Source organism: Anopheles bellator, chromosome 2, assembly GCF_943735745.2.
Source record: "Anopheles bellator chromosome 2, idAnoBellAS_SP24_06.2, whole genome shotgun sequence".
NCBI classification, from domain to species: Eukaryota; Metazoa; Arthropoda; class Insecta; order Diptera; family Culicidae; genus Anopheles; species Anopheles bellator.
The window spans coordinates 20,568,226-20,586,879 of record NC_071286.1 but is presented as its reverse complement, the minus strand read 5'-3'; the positions used below and the strand labels follow the sequence as shown (position 1 = coordinate 20,586,879).

General features: G+C 53.3%; 3 protein-coding genes and 1 non-coding gene across 6 annotated transcripts; all 4 read right to left on the bottom strand.

Moving 5' to 3' along the window:
- Positions 1-427: 427 nt before the first annotated feature.
- On the bottom strand, positions 428-499 carry Trnad-guc (transfer RNA aspartic acid (anticodon GUC)). Its single transcript has one exon. It is a non-coding gene; the product is annotated as a tRNA-Asp (tRNA).
- Positions 500-630: 131 nt separating this feature from the next.
- Positions 631-9,212, bottom strand: LOC131207165 (uncharacterized). Its single transcript, XM_058199775.1, has 10 exons — positions 9,149-9,212; positions 8,234-8,430; positions 6,590-7,790; positions 6,127-6,520; positions 5,823-6,042; positions 5,521-5,749; positions 4,467-5,449; positions 1,606-1,917; positions 1,294-1,534; positions 631-1,217 (listed from the first exon to the last, which is right to left on the bottom strand). The coding sequence occupies exons 1-10, from the start codon at positions 9,210-9,212 to the stop codon at positions 745-747; spliced, it is 4,314 nt and encodes a 1,437-aa protein (XP_058055758.1). The 3' UTR covers positions 631-744.
- Positions 9,213-10,526: 1,314 nt separating this feature from the next.
- On the bottom strand, positions 10,527-15,373 carry LOC131208887 (intron Large complex component GCFC2). 3 transcript variants are annotated; one of them, XM_058201808.1, is made up of 8 exons: positions 14,885-15,373; positions 13,954-14,273; positions 13,039-13,304; positions 12,799-12,980; positions 11,978-12,727; positions 11,157-11,910; positions 10,758-11,081; positions 10,527-10,685 (listed from the first exon to the last, which is right to left on the bottom strand). In XM_058201808.1, exons 1-8 carry the CDS (start codon positions 15,204-15,206, stop codon positions 10,628-10,630), a joined length of 2,976 nt encoding a protein of 991 aa, XP_058057791.1. In that variant the 5' UTR covers positions 15,207-15,373; the 3' UTR covers positions 10,527-10,627. The 3 variants fall into 3 exon arrangements, with proteins under 3 accessions (XP_058057791.1, XP_058057792.1, XP_058057793.1); XM_058201809.1 differs by lacking the exon at positions 14,885-15,373 and having other exon boundaries at positions 12,799-12,975; positions 13,040-13,304; positions 13,954-14,570; XM_058201810.1 differs by lacking the exons at positions 13,954-14,273; positions 14,885-15,373 and having other exon boundaries at positions 12,799-12,975; positions 13,040-13,722.
- Positions 15,374-15,864: 491 nt separating this feature from the next.
- On the bottom strand, positions 15,865-17,346 carry LOC131209585 (dihydroorotate dehydrogenase (quinone), mitochondrial). Its single transcript, XM_058202683.1, has 2 exons — positions 17,150-17,346; positions 15,865-17,060 (listed from the first exon to the last, which is right to left on the bottom strand). The coding sequence occupies exons 1-2, from the start codon at positions 17,174-17,176 to the stop codon at positions 15,891-15,893; spliced, it is 1,197 nt and encodes a 398-aa protein (XP_058058666.1). The 5' UTR covers positions 17,177-17,346; the 3' UTR covers positions 15,865-15,890.
- Between the last annotated feature and the right edge of the window lie 1,308 nt (positions 17,347-18,654).

Here is an 18,654-nt window from a genome sequence, read left to right as displayed (position 1 = left end):
ATGCGGTGAAGTTTCCTGTTTCAATGGTTCTCCATTCTTGCGCAACTCAATTCATGGTAAATTGGTAAATGAAAGCCGATCAATCTTGTTCGTAGGAATCAATGGATGTGAAAATGTGCTGGGACGATCATCGAATTGTTCTGCAACCTGTTAATGCTTCGAAAAGAAAGGCCGATGGACTGCATCATTTTGAAATAAAATTGGAAAATTAAACTTCTTGTTTCGGCTTTTACTACAAAATGAAAGAAAATAAAAATTTATTTTAAGTCGCATATAGCAGAGCTATCAAACTATATGAGCTCTAAAGGGATACATAAATGCAGGCGCCATAAGTAATATATATAAAAAGCGTATATAGTAATATATATAAAATATATATATATATATAGTAATATATATAAAATATATATAGTAATATATATTTCCTCTCCCCGACGGGGAATCGAACCCCGGTCTCCCGCGTGACAGGCGGGGATACTGACCACTATACTATCGAGGACCTATGAGGAAGGGCGCCCGTTAAAGAAGTATACTGACAACTAGCTGCCACTGGAATCACGGTTGAACTCATCAACCCAAACAGCGGTTTAACAAAATCCTTCTGCACATTCCACTTATGGATAAGAAATGTGTATACTTTATTATTATTTTGTTCTAAGCAATCTACTCTAACAAAACGAACAGGAATCATGCTGAGCCAATCGTACGCCGCTTGGTGGTTCGCGGGAGATACTGCGCTCTGGGTCACTCGCGGTCACTACTGCAAAGCCCACACATTTGTCCCTTGTGCACGGTCGGTAGCAGCAGATTAACGATCCCGGTCGGCCCGTACTGCGCCACGGCTCCGTTCAGCTGGTTCTCGACCACCAGCACGTCCTCCCGGTCGATGTACACCCGAAAGTCGTAAAACTCGTCGTCCGGCGGGTACTGGTACACGATGTTGCGCAGATCCACCAACTGCTGGTCGTTAATGTTCACCGTCATGGTCGTGGCGTTTGCACTCGGACCGGTCTCGTAGATCAGATAGTTGCCGCCGGTGTAAATCTGGACGCCCTTCCCGCCGTCCAGCACGAAGATGGCCAGCTTCGGAGCGATGGAGCAGTCGGCGGTCAGCAGAAAGCTGTCCCGCACCCGATACTCGTCCCGGATCGAGTCCGTCAGCTGCACGACGCGATCGTTGAAGGTGGTCAGCTTGTTGTTAACCAAACTGCATACGCCTAGGAACGAAACAGATGTCCGAAGAAAGCGGGATGATGATAGCGAGAGGTAGGTCTGGCACCGATGGTTACTCACTTAGGAACCCGTACTCGATGCGCGACGTGTATGAATGGTGCAGCTTGACGTTGTGGTAAAAGCGGGCCGGGAACCAGATTTGCGCACCGTTCACCTGGATGATCGAATCGTTCGATCCTGGCAGGACACTAACCCGCACGTCGATGTGGTCGGTCATGTTGAGCATCTGGACACGGCCCGGTACCACCGCCGACACGGCATGGTCCAACCGATGGAGCAGCATGTCAATCCACGACGGTAGCTGTTGAGAAGGTGTTTAACCGTTTCAGTAATACGCCGGAAAGTAATTTTCGCAGCCCGCCCTTGGGGTACCTTGGTAAATTTGAAGTACGCATCGAGCCCCGTAACGGTGGTCAGCGGCGTGAACCGGTGCGCCTGGCAATCGCCCGAGAACGGTGGTGGCGTTAGGCGCAGGATCTCCTTCGGACAGGACCGGTCGGTGGTATCGAGTGCCTGGTAGATCTGCTCGACGTACTCGGGCAGGTGGTACGACACGTTGAACGCAATCCGGGGCTCTTTCGGGCACAGCTTCGGCACCTTGGTCTCCCCGAACACGACCTCGCCGGTCAGGGCGAAGGGTCGCTGGAGAAACACCAGCGGCCGATAGTCCGCCGAGAAGCACATCTGAAAAACCCAATCAAGACGCGATTGGAACGCGCACCCAAGAGCAGGAGCAGGAGACCGGGACGTCCCCTAACTCCTAAGCGTGGCCAGTCCCTTATCGTTTACAACAAATCTGTTGCCCACGTTGCGACCTTTAGGAGCGAGCATGTATTTCGTCCTTGACTAACCCACCACCGGTCACCATGGCGATAGGTTTGTTTGGTTGCATGTCTACTGGTGGTTCGCGCCCATTCGCCCAATCATTCCAAATACTGCAATACCATCCCTAGTAGACATCGCCAGCTAGCGAGCACTTCATTTAGCGTGGAACTATCGAGCGAAGAGCACAGGGTTCGAGGTGCGTGCAGAAAATTTTCAGCACTGAACGAGGTTCGTTTCCAAATTGGTAGTGACACAAACGAGACAAGTTGCCGCGTGCAAGAAAACGGAGCAAAACCCTCGTTCGGAACAGGCCGTCAATCATCCAAATCGATATTCCTTAACGAAAGGAAGCCGCAGTTTGCGATGGCTTCGGTAGGTAGCGAAATTCTCACCCCTGCACCCTAACCTTGACGCTAAACGGGGTCAAACCGGGCGGGTTTGTCCTGGTTTGTGGTTTCACCTTCACGTTACTGATCGTCCTTCTATTGTTGGGGGGGACTTCCAGCTCGAGCAGAAACGTGAAGCGTTCCGGAAGTACCTCGAGTCGGCCGGGGCCATTGACTGTCTCAGCAAAGCGCTCATCCGGCTGTACCAGGCAGAGCCGAAACCGGAGAATGCCTGCAAGTTCCTGCGGGCGGCTCTGGGCGAGCCCGACTGCCCGACCGATGAACAGGTGGCCGAAAGTATGGCCGAATTGGTCGAAGCCCGGGCTCGAATCGGGCAGCTGGAACGTGAGGTCCGCGGGCTGCGAATGAACGTACGGCGCACGGCCAGCGAAACCGATGTGGCGCTCGAGGCAGGCTTCGAGGAGCTGCAGACGGACGCGGAATGCCAGTCGTTGCTGAAGAAACTGCTGACCCGTGAGCTGCTGGATGAGCTGAAGGGTGTAAAGACGCCGACCTACCGTTCGACGTTGTTGGACTGCGTGCAGTCTGGCTTTGGCCACCGCGATTCGGCGATCGGTGTATACGCTGCGGACCCGGAGGCGTACGCCACGTTTGCAAAGTTTTTCGATCCACTAATCGAGGAGTATCACGTCGGGTTTGGTGCGGAGGACGCACAGCCAGCTCTGTTGTGGGGCTCTCCGGAAGAGCTGGAAAATCCGGACACCGACGAACGGTACGTAGTCTCGACGTGCGTACGATGCGCACGGTCCCTGGAGGGTTACCCCTTTCATCCGCGGATGACGGAGGACCAGTACGAGGAAGTGTGCGATCGGGTGGCGGGTGTGGTAGCTGAACTCCCTGGAGAGCTTCACGGTGTCCTGCACCGGCTGGAGACGATCGACGATAGCGCCCGGAACGAGCTGCAGGAAGCCTCCGTACTGTTTAAGGAAGGTGACCAGTTCCTGGTGGCCGCTCAGGCTGAGCGGTTCTTCCCCGCTGGTCGTACGGTTTTCACGAACGCAGCCAGCTCGTTCGTGATTTGGACTAACGAAGCGGACCACCTGCGTATCTTCGCCAAACAGAAAGGAGCCGATATAGGTAATGTGTGTCCGGAGGAAGCATTCCAAGCCGCAAGGCCCACCAACAATAATAATAGCTTCTTGGTCTTCTTTCAGCCCAAGTCTATCAGCGACTCATCGACGGTGTGGATTCTCTAGGCAAGGGTCTAACATTCCAGCACGATGACCGTCTGGGTTACCTAAACTTCTGCCCCGCCAATCTCGGAACCGGAATCCGCGCCTCGGTTCACGTGCGATTGCCGCAGCTGGCCGCTGATCGTGCGCAGCTTGACACTATCGCCGCCCAGCACAACCTTTTGGTGCGCGATGGCGTAGGCGGCGGTGAGGCTTTGCTGGACGTGTCCAACAAGCGCCGGCTCGGGTTGACCGAGTTCGAAACCGTCAAACAATTTGTCGATGGGGTGAAAGCCTTAATCGAGCAAGAAAAGGAACTTGCGGCCACAGCTGGCGATCAGCAGCAGGAAGAACCGGCAGCGGAAGAACCGATAGCGGAAGAAACGGCAGCAGATGAACCAGCAGCAGAAGAAGTGCCAGCTGCCACCGACGCTCCCGAACCGGAACCGGAACCGGAGGCCGAGTAACTTCTCGTGGAATCGTAGAACCCAGCTGCCCCGTTTAGCCGATAAAGCAATCAACGTAAACAAAATTCTACAACTCCCAACGGTGGAGTGCACGGTTTAACCTCTCAGCCTAAAGTCTAAGTCTCAGCTAGCAACTAGGCAGCTAAGACTCGTGTTCTACACTCTAATAAAATCTGTGACTTCTTTCGCTCCCCCACCAGCAAGTGCGTGTCGTTGTGGTGGTGGTACCAGAGAAGCGCTGGAATTGGGGACCAGGCGGACCTTGTGCTGTTGGTTTCGGTGCGCAAAAAATTGACCCCCCGCTGATTGGGTTTAATTTAATTGAAAGCCGAACCGCGGTGGAGCGTGGCCACCCTACCTACCTTCCAGTTGGAGCTGTTCCACTCCTGGCGCGTCAGCGAGAAGAAAACGCGGGCCGCCCGGTCACACTTGAAGTTCGTGTACTGCGACACGATGTCCCACTTGTGCAGTACCTTCACCTCGTCCCGGCTGCCCGCCGCCGGCTTCGGGATGGTGTGCGCCAGGATGAGGTTCACGCGCAGCACCTCGTTCTCCGGGACTGCCGGTTGCTTCGAGTAGTTCTGCGTGTCCCACTTGAGCGTGCCCTGCAGCAGCGTTTTCTGGTCGTTCGAGATCAGCAGCGTCAAGTGCTTGTCGCGCCCGATGTGGATCGTGTTCAGCTGGATCAGGCTGATGATCCGCAGCACGTTGTTGACGAGCGAGAACGGGCCCTTCGTCAGGACCTTCGCGTTGTCCAGGATGTCCGTCTCGAGCATGAACATCACGTTGTCCCGGGTGTAGTCCTGGTGCACACGGGCCACCATCTGGATGCCCAGGTCGTCCAGCCGGTAGCCGTACTTGGCGATCGCCGCCTCATCCGCCGGCTCGGCCGGTGCCCTCCCTCGGTCGGTGTGGCCGGCCGGCGTATTCCGCGTGCGGCTTTTCAGCGAGATCCCGCTGGTCATGTTCTCCGGCCGGTAGAAGCTGTAGCTGATCGACTTGCCCGCGATGTCCCACACGATCTCGTTGTTCACCGGCAGGTACACGAGGAAGCCCTGCTCGCGGATCGTCGAGTACTCAACGTCGTCGATCGGGTTGTAGCTGCGGATCTTCACCACCGCGTACGAGGAGTACCGCACGTCCACCTGGTTGCTGCGGGCCACCTTATCCATCAGCATCGTCTGCTGCGTCGTGTTGCCCCGGACCGTCGCCAGGACCGTGTTCTCGATCAGTATGTCCGCCGGGGTACCGATCAGCGTCGGCAGCGCGTACTTGATCATGAACGGGCGGCGCACGATCTGCATGTTCACGTGACTGTCGCGCAGCAGATTGATCCGGTTGATTACTGACAAGGAAGAGAGGAAGCAAGGGACAAGATAGCGCTACTCCGGGAGGGCTGACGCTGCGACTACTCACTGTTGCCATCGGTCAGATTGTGGAACGTGGTCTGGTTGAGGTGATAGCACAGCACCGCTTTGCCCTCGAACTGCACGATAAACTCGAAGTGCAACGGCGTCGGACTGATCGGGGCCAGCTTCATCGACTTCAGGATGCTGCTCAGCCGGTCCAGCTTCAGGTGGCTCGAGTTGAAGGTGGTCAGCCGATTGATCACCGCGTCGCTCAACCCGCGTGCCTTGATGTAGAGCTGGCGGAAACGGAATGTGACGGCGCAAACGGTTAGTAGAAGGCGGCGGTCGTCCCTCTTAATCCCAACCTACCCCAAGCTGCCCGGTGAACCGACCGAGCGCCTCGGTGTCAAACTTGAGCGAAGCAATCATCGGCAGGTCCGTCTGGTGGCTTCCGATCAGCATCGTCTGCAGCATCGAGCCGATGTGGAACTTTCGGTCGCGGTAATCGAACAGATAGTTTCCGGTCACCCAGTACTTGGGAGCCGGTGCGTCCGGCAGCTGGCGAGTCATGTAGGCCAGCAGCAGTTTGCTGGGGGGTGTCGAAGGGTAACCCTGTTAACAGTAGTTGGCGAATGGCGTACCGACCACTCGCCCCCCCCCCCCCGGTACTTACAGATGCTGGTAGCAGGGATAGGTGGTCTCCGAGATGCTGAGCACCGTCGTCCGGTAGAAGTTGATCATGTGCGGATCGTTCTCCGTCCGGATGACGCTGTACAGCCCCAGAAGCCGACCGGGCGTGGGGTTCGAGAACAGGAGCATCGTGAAGGCGGCCACCCGCAGCTGCAGGGGGCTGGTGCGGGAGTGGAAAATCGGCCAGTACGTCTCGTACACCTGGTTCGGCCGCAGATGGGCCGTCGGCAGCAGGGCCAGCATCGCCAGGAAGCGGATGTCGGTGTTCTGCGGGTAGTCCGCCCGGATGATCGGGTCCAGGTACTCGGCCACGTTCTCCAGCTGCAAGTTGCCCAACCCCTCCAAGTACAGCATCTGCTGCTCGTACTCGAAACTGTCTGTCGAAGGCAAGGCCCAACGAGCGGGTTAAGCTCCACTCCGTGTCTCCCTTCCGGGGGGTTACTCACTCAGAAACAGATCGAAGTACATCTTGACGTACTTCTCGAACGTGTCCGCCGTCAGCTTGCCGGCGACGAACGTGTTGTAGATCATGGTGGCGTAGCTCAGCACGGCCGCGTGCTTGATGTCGGGCCGGTCGGCACCGACCTCCAGGAACACTTCGCACTCCTTCACCAGCTCCTGCGACGGTTCGGACATGTAGAACGGCAGCGAGATCAGCAGCTGCACGGCCGTCATCGGGTTGACCTGCTTGTTCATGATCAGATCGCGGGTCAGCAGAATGGTGGACGGGGTCCCGGTCCGGGGCACGATCTCCAGGAAGATGTTCCGCGCCGTCTCCTGCCGGTAGGACGTGCCGAGATCGATCTCCTCGTACAGGCGCTTCAGCGTGTCCAGGTCCATCGTGCCCATCAGTCGGATGATCTCCGAGACCGTCTCGTCGTACGGTTCGTTCAGCTTGTTGTCCACCGTCTCCAGATTGTCGGCCATCGCGTTCAGTAGCTGCGCGGTACGCTTGATCAGACGCTCCGTCGACTTTGGGCTGCGGCCGCCGGTCGCCTCCAGATCCGGGCTGTCGAACAGGATCGGACTGAACAGGAGCGCCATCCCGTTGACAATGTCAACCGCCGGCTGGCCACCGCCGCCGGTCGTTTCGTCCGCCAGCACCTGGTGCTGCTCGTAGCGGAGCACTACGCGCGAGTACAGGAACTGTGGATAGTACGACTCCAGCGTCCGGATGTTGGTCCGCATCGTGCCGTCCAGCTCGGTCAGCATGTACCGGTACGGTTCGATCTTGCGCAGCTTGTAGTTGGCGATCCGGGACGTGATCGCCTGCGGTTGCTTGTTCGGGATGCAGTGGTTCTGCGGGATGTTGCTGCGCGTCAGGTAGATCGCCCCGCGGTAAATCGTGCACCGGTCCATGCCGTACGTCTTCGAGATCTCGAACACGTTCGACTTGTTCACGACAAAGTACTCGGTCGGGCAGCTGCCGAAGATGCCCTGCTCGTCGACGACGTACGCCCCGGGTCCGTCGCCGTGCGCCTGCAGCAGCGAAGCGAGCGCCCGCTTAATGTTGGCCGCCCAGATCGGTTCGTTTTGCTTGAACAGCACACTCAGCACCGTGTCGTTGGCGATCGCGATGCGAAACGGTTCCAGCAGGGCCGACACATCGCCCGCACTCTGCGGGATATGGTGGCGATCCAGCTCGATCTGCAAACAGAAGACGCGGCAAGTAGGCAGCGAGGGACAGTGAGTGCAAAACTTCGCATAAGCTTATGTGCATACATGGATAACGATAACGGTTTTACAATGCTAATTATGGGAGGCGCCATCTCTTATGCGCCGCATCAAGGATTCATGATTCACCGCATCAAGGATTCGATCAAGTAAAGGACTAACTAACGGGCTGACCCTACAGCGCGCCCATTTCCATTTTGTCGCGCCCTGAAGGAGCATCTTAGCGCTGTCGCTTTGAAGTGTTCTGTCCCAACGCCTTAATGCATTGGGGCTACCGGCGTCTGGGTCACCTGGGAATGTATTTTAATTTTATGCGACGCGAACAGCACAGCAACGGCGCCGCATTTTGGGTCCCATTTTGCATTGGTACAAAACATCATCATGACGGTTATCGCTCGACGTGCATCAGGACTTACCGAGGCAGCAAGATTCTTGGCGTCATACCGGTGCACGCGCAGGTACCCATTCAGGTACCAGATGTAGTTGTCCGTAGCGTGCACGTCCGGCACGAGCGTTACGTCCGTTTCCAGCCGATACCGGATGTCGTAGTTGGGCGGGAAGATATCGAACGCCACGCAGCGTCGGTCGGTGACCAGCAGGGCGTACAGTAGAACTGCAAAACGGCGCAAACGGAAGCGAAGAAGTACGGTCTAAGAATTAATGTTTGTACTATAACCCAAGGGCGCTCTGTAACTAAAAGACTCCACTGGGCGCCTAAATTGTTTCAAGATCTCCAGAAGATCGGGAGTCTCCAACATTGGTGACTCGTCAGGGAAGCATGTTTGCGGGCGAAACATATACCAAAACAGGAAACAGCTGAACTCAGAGCAAGCCCCGATAAGCCGCGCCCCGTGACGCACCGAAAAACAAAAACGGTCGGAATTCCGACGACGTCGAGGGTAACATCCACAAGACCGCGAAGTGGTGGCAAACGGTCCGGAGGTTATCTTTTCCTCGTAGTCGGCCGGGATCGGCGCTTCCTGCGGGAGTTTCCGCAGGTCAAGATGGCGTGGGACCAATTAACTAAAAGGTCCAGCCAAGATCAGCACAGAACCGAGCCCGTGGGCCGCCGTCCGTCCGTCCGCCCTGCCTTATCAGCGTGGGAGTGGGTGGGTTGCAAAAAAGAAACGAAAATAAGTGTGCAAAAACTGCATTTCCACGAATTGTTGGACCACGCCGTTTTCGTAGTGTTGCGTCCGTTTCGCCCGTTGGGGGAGCGAGAATGCGCGATCGTACGACACGATAAGCTCCTTTCACTTTCAGGAATGTCGACCCAGTGGCCACGTTTTTCGTTTTTTTATCTTCCTCGACAGCAAGTGGCGTTTACTAACCAGACACCAACACCGGAAGCTGTCGGTCGCTGCCGCCATGGATGGCGTTCACGATGATGGACATATCTTTGATCGACGGGGCTCAGGCCACGGTCACCGTTTTTCGTTCTATTTTTCACAAACCACAAAACACCTTTTTACGCAAAAAATTTGGAAACCAACACTTAAAACGGAACACAAACTTGCTGCTGGATTTGTCTGTGAAATCCGTTCGCTTATGTTCTGTTCGCAAGCACTTCTTTAAAGGCGTTTCCACGCAAGCACTAGCACCAGATGGCGTGTTAAGTTTTTCACTCCACTTGCGTCCAACGGGACAGGTCCGCGCTGTTGGTCGGTCGCGGCATCACTGACGGCCAGCATCGATCTGCTCGATTTTATCCTCGCTGCTCCGGGCAAGTATCCGATTGGCGCCAGAGCGAGCGGCCAATTTGTCCATTTAAATTGCTAACGATCGTTCGCGCACGAATCACTTAACCGATCGATGCACCGCTTTGATCTGTGTGGATTGGAATCGGGAATGGGCGCAGTGGGGTAAGCAGGAATGTTAACCGTGTCTCGGGACAACGTCTGGCTTAACCGACGGACCGAACGCCACTGGAAAGAAGATCGTTCCGCGGCATCCGATTCCCCTAGTGGATCGTCCACGCGAACGTTAGTCCGACGTTGGTCTGAGAGAATTGCCGTTCGGAGCGTAACGTACTCGAAGTCTGCTGATAAGACCATAAGGTGCCGGGTTTCCTTTCGTTATTCTCAATACTCCCCTCTACGACCATAACTTCTATGTTGCAGGATCGGCAAGAGCTCGAACTTAATGCTGCGTCGTGAATTGATAACGCGTTTTGGACGTTTATGCATTTCTCACTCGCTTCCGACTCGCGCGAGACAATCTGAGTGCGAGGATCACGTGCATGGAAATATTTCACGACCGCCTGGTCACGGTCAGTGTTGCGCGCTAACTTGCATCGGGTGTGTCTCCGATCTGATCAGTGCCCATCAAAAAGCAATAAAAGACGGACGAAGTACCGATAAAAGGACTGCCCAAAATGGATGGTCGTCAATCGGAAGGGGTGCATCAATGGTGGTTCTCGGATGATGATGCGGGCAGTTATTTTTAGACCGTTGCATTCCATGTTCCCTAACTAGACGCCGGAAAGGACGATTAAGTCTGACATCATCCGCCCATCTCTTCGAAGCGATTGATTGAGTTAATGGGCGGAATTATTGAACGACATCGAATGAGGAAACGAACCGAACATCGATCCGTTCTTTATCCTTTTTTTCGAATACAACTTTCGCTCTCTCTTTCTCGCTCTCTAAGACTCTATAATTGATTAATCAAAGTTAATGCATTTATTCTGGTGTATTATTAGATTGGCATACAAATGGTTCAAATAGAAACATCTACATCGACGCAGCGCTTGATACGGTTTGATGGATCGCAATAACTCGTCCGGCCATGGGAAAGTTCCGGCCCTCCTTTTACGCTGAAACCACGTGCAAACTGCTCAATATTTTGTGAATTCGTTCAATGAGCTCCCTGAAATCAGAGAAACGTTGGTTATTCGCATAATACTCTATCTTTCTCAATTATGTCCACAATGTCTCTTACCCATTGATGGCAGCGTTAGGTTCGAGTTGCGACTCTAGGTGCCGTAGCATGCTGACGAACTGGTCCATACTTTGCACCACCGATGAGCCCGTACTGAGCCACACGCGCGGCAGTGTATACACGATCGTGGAGGCTTTTCCGATGGCGTCCGGTGCTGTGCAGACGCGCATCCCATTTAACAGGTACCGGTTCAGCAGAGAACCGATCGCGAGATCCTTCAGGGCCGTATCCGCCAGTATACCCTGCCAGCTGGTGATGTTGCGAAACAGCTTCAGCCCGCTGCAGAACTGTCGTTGGAAGAAGGACGATTTGGCTTCTTGGGCTCTGAAAGAATTTGAAACAATTTTGTCAGTGCCGTTCGAGCAAAATCCAGCGTAGTGATGCGGGTCGACCACTTACTGCTTGGGGAAGATCGGTATAAATACGTCATTGTCGACGGACTGTTTGAGTTTGTCGAAAATGGCTTGGAAGAGGGCCCGTAGTGGCTTGCAGGTGATGCGTAAGGAGGGATAGTCACGCACGAGCCGCTTCAGCAGGCGCACTAACCGCAGCGTTTGTGTCGTCGACAGTGGGTCCCAGTACTGCTCGACCAGGGCCGTCAGTTTGGGTAGGAAAATTTTCTCCACAATCACAGGCAGCAACCGCACGTCGGGATCGTCTGCCAGCTCAGCCTCCGTGTCGGCCACGTGCCCGAAAAGGGCCACCGTGCGGTACCACTCTTCTTGATCGAACTCGCCACCACTAGCACCGGACCCGGCGGCACTGCTCACCACCAGCGGGTTCCAGGTGATGTGCTGCAGGCGAATCAGTGGACCGATAATCTTCGGCAGGCACAAACTTACGTACGCATCGCGATACGCTGCCATATCGTGCTCGCGCCAGTCTTCGAACTTTCCCAAAATGCCACCGATTTCACCGTACTCTTCGGACGCGTCGGCGAAAACTTCGCGCGCCTCGAGCTCCACCGACTGCAGGGCGGACCGGTAGCGGGCCGCTTCCATGTCCGGAATTTCGTCGTCGCTCGACATCCCGTCGTAGTGGCTGTCGGAAGTTTCGTTCTTCTCGCGGTCGCGCCTTCGACGCGTTCGACGCCCTTCCCGTTCGGCGGCCCTTCGAATGCGTTCCGGGTCATCCGCCGTTCGCTTCGCATTTTCTACGGAGTGAAACGAAGGCATGATTATGTCAGTGAGCGTCCCCGAAAACGATACCAAAATACTCACTACTTGCATCGGCCATTTCCTTCGCCTGATCGCGCACATCCTGCCGGCGACGTTCGATTAGCATCACCGAATACTTTCCCATGAGCTGCAGGGCCCGCTGCTCAAGTGCCGTTACCAGGGGTATTTTTTCGTTAAGACACTCCACCAGATCGGCTACATAGCAGCGAAACTCCTGGTAGAACCGGTACTTGGCAGCCGCTGCCGGTGCTTTCTGTTCGCACGCCAGGTGATCCATCTGCAGTAGTTTGATCTCTTGCGTGATGTGCTCTATATCGTCCTCATGCTTCCGGTTCAGTTCCACTGTCGTGCGATAGCGTTCGGTTACCTGCGCCAAAATTTGTTTTGGCATCCGGGGACCGGTCGGTTTCGAATCGACGCTTTTCGGAGCAATACCAGCACCACTGACCACCAGTCTATTGGGGCCGCTTTTGACTTTCTTACCATCACCCAACCGTTTAGCCAAGCCCGCTTTAGTGGTAGCGTAAGCTTGTTCCAGCAGTTCGGCCGTCGAGAGGGCGCGAAGCCCGGCCGATATGTCTCCGTCACTATCAGCACCGCGCAATGATTTATTTTGAAAGGTTTGGCTAAAGTGGCCAATGCCGCTACCGCCACTGTTGCTGCTTTGCATCAAGTACTGCGAGATGACGGACTCCTGTTGGGCAGACACGAGCTGTGCCCCGGTGACACCTTTGCGAATCTGTTGATTTTCCCACTCCTTCGTTTCGATATCGGAATCTTCCGCGTCGGAGTCTATGAGTAGGAGTGAAACACACATAGTTGCAAAATGTCCTCCCCAATTTACCTCTTTCGCGCATCCTTACCTTCTCGCTGCACCGCATAGAACTGCTCGCGCCGTTCCTCGCGCTCTTTGGCACCGGTTATTGCCGACATATCGATACGGTCGTCATCCTCGTCCGACCCATCGCCTTCACCGTCTTCCTGTACGGTGCGCTTCTTGCTCTTGTCCTCCTTCGGTTCCTCCACCGGTATGAATTCACCTGCAAGAGAGGATTCGGGGTTGATTAACATCTTATCCAGACATTAATATTGACACGAAACTACCTTGTTCGCGTGCCTTCTGCCGCCGCTTGCGCGCTGCATGAATCATAGCGGCGTCCGGTATTACTCCGTTTTCGAGACACATTTTGAAATTGTCCTGTGGCTTAGCGAATCGATGGTGATGCTGATGGCGATCTCCAGCTTTCGTGTTATCGTCCACCACGCCACCGCACGTTTCGTCCTCGGAAGACATATCGTCACGACCGGCACACAGTGCCGCCCGTCCGTTCAGAATCATATTCTCGGGATCCGATTTCTTAACCACCAGCTTCAGTGCGTTTTGCCCAACCGTCGGCATGGGGTTGAGTGTTATAAAAATGGGAAACAGAGAAATGGGAGCGTTAGAGAACACCTTAAAAATTTGTCTTTTCTTCAAGGGATACGGCGTTTGCGTGAAGATAAGAGGATTAAGCAGTGCACAGGGGGGTTTCGATTTTAGTGTTTGCCGCAGGGATATCGATGAACGCGCAGCGTTTTAGAATGTGATTCTTCAACAAATCTTCTGAAAGGAAATGAAAGAAGACTGAACTACTACTGAAGGGGAAGGCTAATAGCGATGACGACGTTAGATCACCCTCCACCAAATGTAGGTTATTGATCGAAACGGCTTCTCGAATGGTGAGTTGAGCGATTCTGTGTAACACAAAACTTAGATTGCGATCGATAACCGAGAACTCGACGGGTCGGAAGCAATGTTTTCAACGAACTAAGGCTACGGATAAACAAAGCGTTGGGGTAGGTGGGGGGCGCTTCATCCGAGACCGGGTGAACTATGGAGTCATGTGTCTGTGTGCCGGATTGGAGTGGTTACGATCGGCATTCGTTTGTTTTTCGTTTTACGATCCAAAATTAAAACAAAAATAGATAACAAAAGTGTATAAAGGGGGTAGTAGAAAATTGAATAATAATAACCTTACCACAAAGTCGTCTGTGCGTATTTCTGTTTGGATATTAGAGCTAGAATTGTCACACTTTTCTCTTTTTATCTTATCATTACTGCCATTGTCGTACGACAAGGCGGAGGGAGGAGAAGAGGAAGGAAAACGGGACCGCAAGGTGTTCCCGGGACCCTCCAACGCACTGGCCGGCGCTGCTGCTGACGACGACGACGACGACGATGACAGTACAGTTCCGTTGCTCCGTTCGAGATGCTTCTTTCTGCGCCTTTCTTTGTCCAACGACTTCATCACCTTCTTGCTATGGGACGACTTCTTGACTTGGAAAACTTCGCCTTCCTCTGTGTCGGTTGATCAGTTGTAGAAGCGAAAAAGAAAGAAAAGAAGATACGCAAAAATGTGCCATTAAACGTGCTCTCAACAGGTGCGGAACGGACGCGGCTTCCTCGGGGGAAACCTTCGGACCCAAGGGGGCGACGAGACGCAGAGAACCTTCCGCCTGTTCGGTAGCACCGGTTTGACTTTTGCGATCACTTCATTCACTTTAACATCGGGGGACTTATTTTCGCATTTCTTCGTCAAAACTTGTACTCGAATTAGAAACCTCGATTCTCGGAACCACCTTTCGGCAGAATTGATCGTTGTTTACTTTCCGCGCAAACCACGTAGGCTTTGGTTCGTTTGAATCACTAAAAAAAGTAACTTTCTTCCGATTTCATTGCAACCAGTAGGCTATGGGGCGATTTTGTTTTCTTCCTTTTCTCTTCTGCCGGCGAAAGACTCGTTGGTGAGTTTTTCCCCGGCGCACGAGTGCTCGAGGGTATCGACCCTGGAACACCCGGATGAAACAACGGCGCTTCTGCTGGACCTTTCCGTGAATCTTCTGTTTTCTTGATTGCCTTGCAGTAACGTTTTGTCTTAGAGCAAAGGGGGGATAGTAGATGTTTGTTACCTTCGTCGTCGAAACTAAGTAAAGAGTGTTTCGTGGTGCCGGTGGTCGGTAGGTTCGACTTCGAGGATGCCTGCTTAAGGTCAACACTCCGTTCCGTGCGGTGCTCTTTTCGTTTGCGCTCCGCGGGCACTCCTGCTGCGCTTGGTGGCATCAACGGGACCGCAGGACCTTCTTCGCATTCCATCGAACTGCTGCGGACCGCATTGGCATTCCCATTTGGGGGCTCGCTGCGGCTCGCCGAGTTGTTTTCTTCATCCTCGTCCTCGTAACCACTGAAAACGCGACGCTGAATAGGTTTTTTTGGCTTTCGGAAGAGCGACATCGCTGGGTCGTCTAGGGCTGTGATGCTTCTCCACCGGTTCGATGTGTATCAATAATCTTCCATTCACTCGATTTCTTGTTGTTAATCTTGTTGGTTTCACTCGCAAAACACTCTTATTTCGATAAATGAAAGGATAAAAAAGCGAGAAACAACGATTGGAAGATTTTCGCACAATGAGTGAAAATTTTGCTTTTCCTAATTTTGACAGAGGCTAGTTGCGTAGTTACAGAAAGGAGGGAGTGAGATGGATAACTAGAAGCGAGGCTATAGCAGGAGTAAAAAAGATAGCTTGAACATCTATCTGCAGTAGGGTTGGATGTTAAGCTTCTGTTGCGGTGCCGTTGTTTAGAGCCGCGAGTTGAAAGGCTCACCGTGACAGATGAGACAAGATCAGATCTTTCCAGGATTTTGAATGCTTGATCTTAAATTGAGATTCATTATCACAATGGCAACCTTACATTCTTTGTCTTGTACGTTTCAACCATTTTTTTTTTTGTTAATATCCTGTTTCCGCAGTGTAAGGCACAAATTAAAAAAAATTTAAACAGCACAATTCAAACGGACAGGTGTCCTTTCTTTTGTATGAAAGAAAACATAACTATGAGCATTTCAAGCTTCACAATTATATACAATATATTTCGACACTTTAAAACCCTGCTAATTGGCCTGGACGGCGAATCATATTCACTGCACAAACTGATCGGCACCTTTACCAACGGCTTCCTGGACGTTAGCGTAACCGTTCTCCTCCAGCAATCGGTCTAATTCCCGCTTGATTTTGTTCACCACCGGAGGGCCGTGGAAGATGAAAGACGTGTACAGCTGAACGGCGCTGGCTCCTGCTTGAATCTTCTCGAAGGCATCCTCGCCGGTGAAAACGCCGCCAACGCCAATGATTGGGATTTGACCCTCCGTTAGCTTGTATACCTTGGCGATCATTGTCGTCGATCGTTGCTTTAACGGTGGGCCACTCAATCCACCCAACTGTCCCGCGTTAATGCTTCTCAGTGTCGACGGGCGATCGATGGTCGTGTTGGACACGATCAGTCCATCGACGGAGCACGCCTTACTGCGGACGACGTCAACAATCTCTTTCAAATCCTCATCCGACAAGTCCGGAGCCAGCTTGAGCAGTACCGGCCTTTGGTCACTCTTTGGAAGATCATTGCGTGCTCGCAGCACTTCCATCAGCAGTATCTGAAGAGTAGTTTTGCTCTGCATCGTACGCAATCCGGGCGTATTGGGGCTGCTCACGTTGATCACCAGGTAGTCCGCCAGTGCTCCAAACCGCTTGATACCTTGCACGTAATCTTGAACTGCATTCTGGGACAGTTTGTTCTTTCCCAAATTAATTCCGAGAACTGCACGACCCTCGGGCGACTGTTGATCGCGTGATTCTCGCAAACGATCGTACACAACCTTATGACCCTCGCTGTTGAACCCATACCTGTTCACGATCGCTTTATCTTCGTTCAGACGAAATATGCGCGGTCGCGGATTACCCGGCTGGGGTTCAGGCGTAACCGAACCGATCTCCACGAACCCGAACCCTATCCGGTGCAGGCCATCGACCGCTTCACCATGCTTGTCGAACCCGGCCGCAATGCCGATCGGGTTGGCGAACGTCATTCCGAGAAGTTTCGTCCGCAGGCGCTCGGTGTCGTGGGACGGTGGACGAAACAGCTTCCACTTGACCGCCAGCACGGCCAGATCGTGCGCCGTTTCCGGCGGGATCAACCGTACGACGGGCATGAACAAGTTGTTGTAGAACTTTTCATCGCCGCGACACAAACTAAAGGCACTGAAGACGGTGGCGCCCAGACCGGTCACCTTAATCAGTGACTTAATTTTGTGCTTCGGATCGCCCGTTCGGTACAAAATAAACGAAGGATTGCTTATCAGTTCATGTGACGAGTTAGTGGACAGCCAAATCTTTGTCTTACCGGCGTTCTCACACGACAGGCGCTCATCGTTGCCCCTCAACTACACCTCCTACAGCCACAAAATATCGTTGTTCTTTGTTTGCTGGAAATAGAAACTCGTTCGAAGTATGTTATCGGGCGTCGTGCGCGGGTTTGGGGTTTATTTCGGCGAAAGTGAAAGCACGCACGCTTCCGGCCGTGTGCTGATCTGCGTCGTTGTTTACGTTTACGGCGGCCAGCTGTGTCAAAATGATAAAGCGTTTTGTAACGCGCGAAAATGAGAGAGAGCACTGTGAAGGAGAAAGCGTATGCCGAAGAAACAATGGGCTGTCGAGTTCAAATGCAGAATAGTTTTGCATTCACATTTTCCTATTGCAGTACCATAAACCGATGCAAAGTTGCCGAACACTGGTGTCTGCTTATTCAAAACAATGCATTTGAACCTTCGATGGTAAACGCATCCTGCGGCGAGGGCCTGTTCTTTGAATCTCACCAAAGACATCCCGGTTGGAACGCAATTTTCGCGCGCCTCGAGCCGCTGTCAGTTGAGTTCTCCCGACGCAGCTGTCAAATCGAGCCGCCTTTCACTTTTCCATTCGCACCCAAAGCGGCCGCTTGGAAATAGTCCACCATCACCCTTTCGTGAGTGTGTTGTTGGCGGATGAATCAGCGGAGAAAACCGAAAGAATTAAGCAAAAGTTATTACCAGCATCGCGTGGCGATCAACGCAAGGATAACCTGTCTTGCAGACCCAGTCCCGATGGACGTACGTCGGAATAGTGCTGCTAATAGCTGCGAAAACAACGAATAGTGCACTGTGAGCTCCCAGCTCGGGAGTTTAGGAAAACATCACCCAATGGTGTTGTTTTCATTGTTCGACGTTCGCCCAGCTGAGTGCATCTTATCTTTGTGAAGTGTTTTCTGCTTGCAGTGCCAGATACCGTGAATGGCCATTGGCCAGCGGAGAACTTTTCTGATGGTGGTGCACTTTACTAATCCGTGACGTGTGTTGCGTGGGGTGCGGTAGGCCACAGTGGTGCGTTCTTTGTTTACTTATTGCACTGCAACCGCGCCAGCTTCTGCACCGCGTTACGCTGAGCGAGAAAGCAGCGGAAGGGAGCCATATTTCATCATCAACCTGTGCGACGATCGTTCTAGTCGCACGCGGTCACGTTAACCGGAAGTGATGTGAAGGATTTCCGTCGAAACTGTTGCGTAGTAGAAATATAAACCCCAACCTCTGGGGCCACTGGTTTGAGCGCGCCTTCTCACTCTCTCTCTCTTCAAGTTTGGCAGGCTGGGTAGCCCACTGGTACTGCGGAGCTCTCGCGGTGCTCCATCGTTGAAGAGAAGAGCAAAAGTAGGCCTGCGAGCCTCTTGACCAACCAAGGTCACGATACGACATTAACGGGGGTTCGTGTGTTTACGTTTGGTTCTAATCGCTGCCAGCGCGGACACCATTCAACGGATTGTTAAGGCCATACCCAGCCCCCCCCCAACGGAGCAGCAGCGTATTGTCTTTGTGT

What these genes read in the sequence shown, in the direction of transcription:
- LOC131207165 (XM_058199775.1), bottom strand. Translation starts at nt 9,212, where the DNA reads ATGTCCATCATCGTGAACGCCATCCATGGCGGCAGCGACCGACAGCTT. An exon ending in TATCCCTGCTACCAGCATCT is followed by an intron (nt 6,043 to 6,126) that starts GTAAGTACCGGG and finishes GACACCCCCCAG; the next exon opens with CAAACTGCTGCTGGCCTACA. An exon ending in GGAACAGCTCCAACTGGAAG is followed by an intron (nt 1,918 to 4,466) that starts GTAGGTAGGGTG and finishes TGGGTTTTTCAG; the next exon opens with ATGTGCTTCTCGGCGGACTA.
- LOC131208887 (XM_058201808.1), bottom strand. Translation starts at nt 15,206, where the DNA reads ATGTCGCTCTTCCGAAAGCCAAAAAAACCTATTCAGCGTCGCGTTTTC. An exon ending in CAGAAGGCACGCGAACAAGG is followed by an intron (nt 12,981 to 13,038) that starts TAGTTTCGTGTC and finishes CGAATCCTCTCT; the next exon opens with TGCAGGTGAATTCATACCGG. An exon ending in CCTAACGCTGCCATCAATGG is followed by an intron (nt 10,686 to 10,757) that starts GTAAGAGACATT and finishes CTCTGATTTCAG; the next exon opens with GGAGCTCATTGAACGAATTC.
- LOC131209585 (XM_058202683.1), bottom strand. Translation starts at nt 17,176, where the DNA reads ATGAGCGCCTGTCGTGTGAGAACGCCG. An exon ending in CCTGTCGTGTGAGAACGCCG is followed by an intron (nt 17,061 to 17,149) that starts GTAAGACAAAGA and finishes GGCGATCCGAAG; the next exon opens with CACAAAATTAAGTCACTGAT.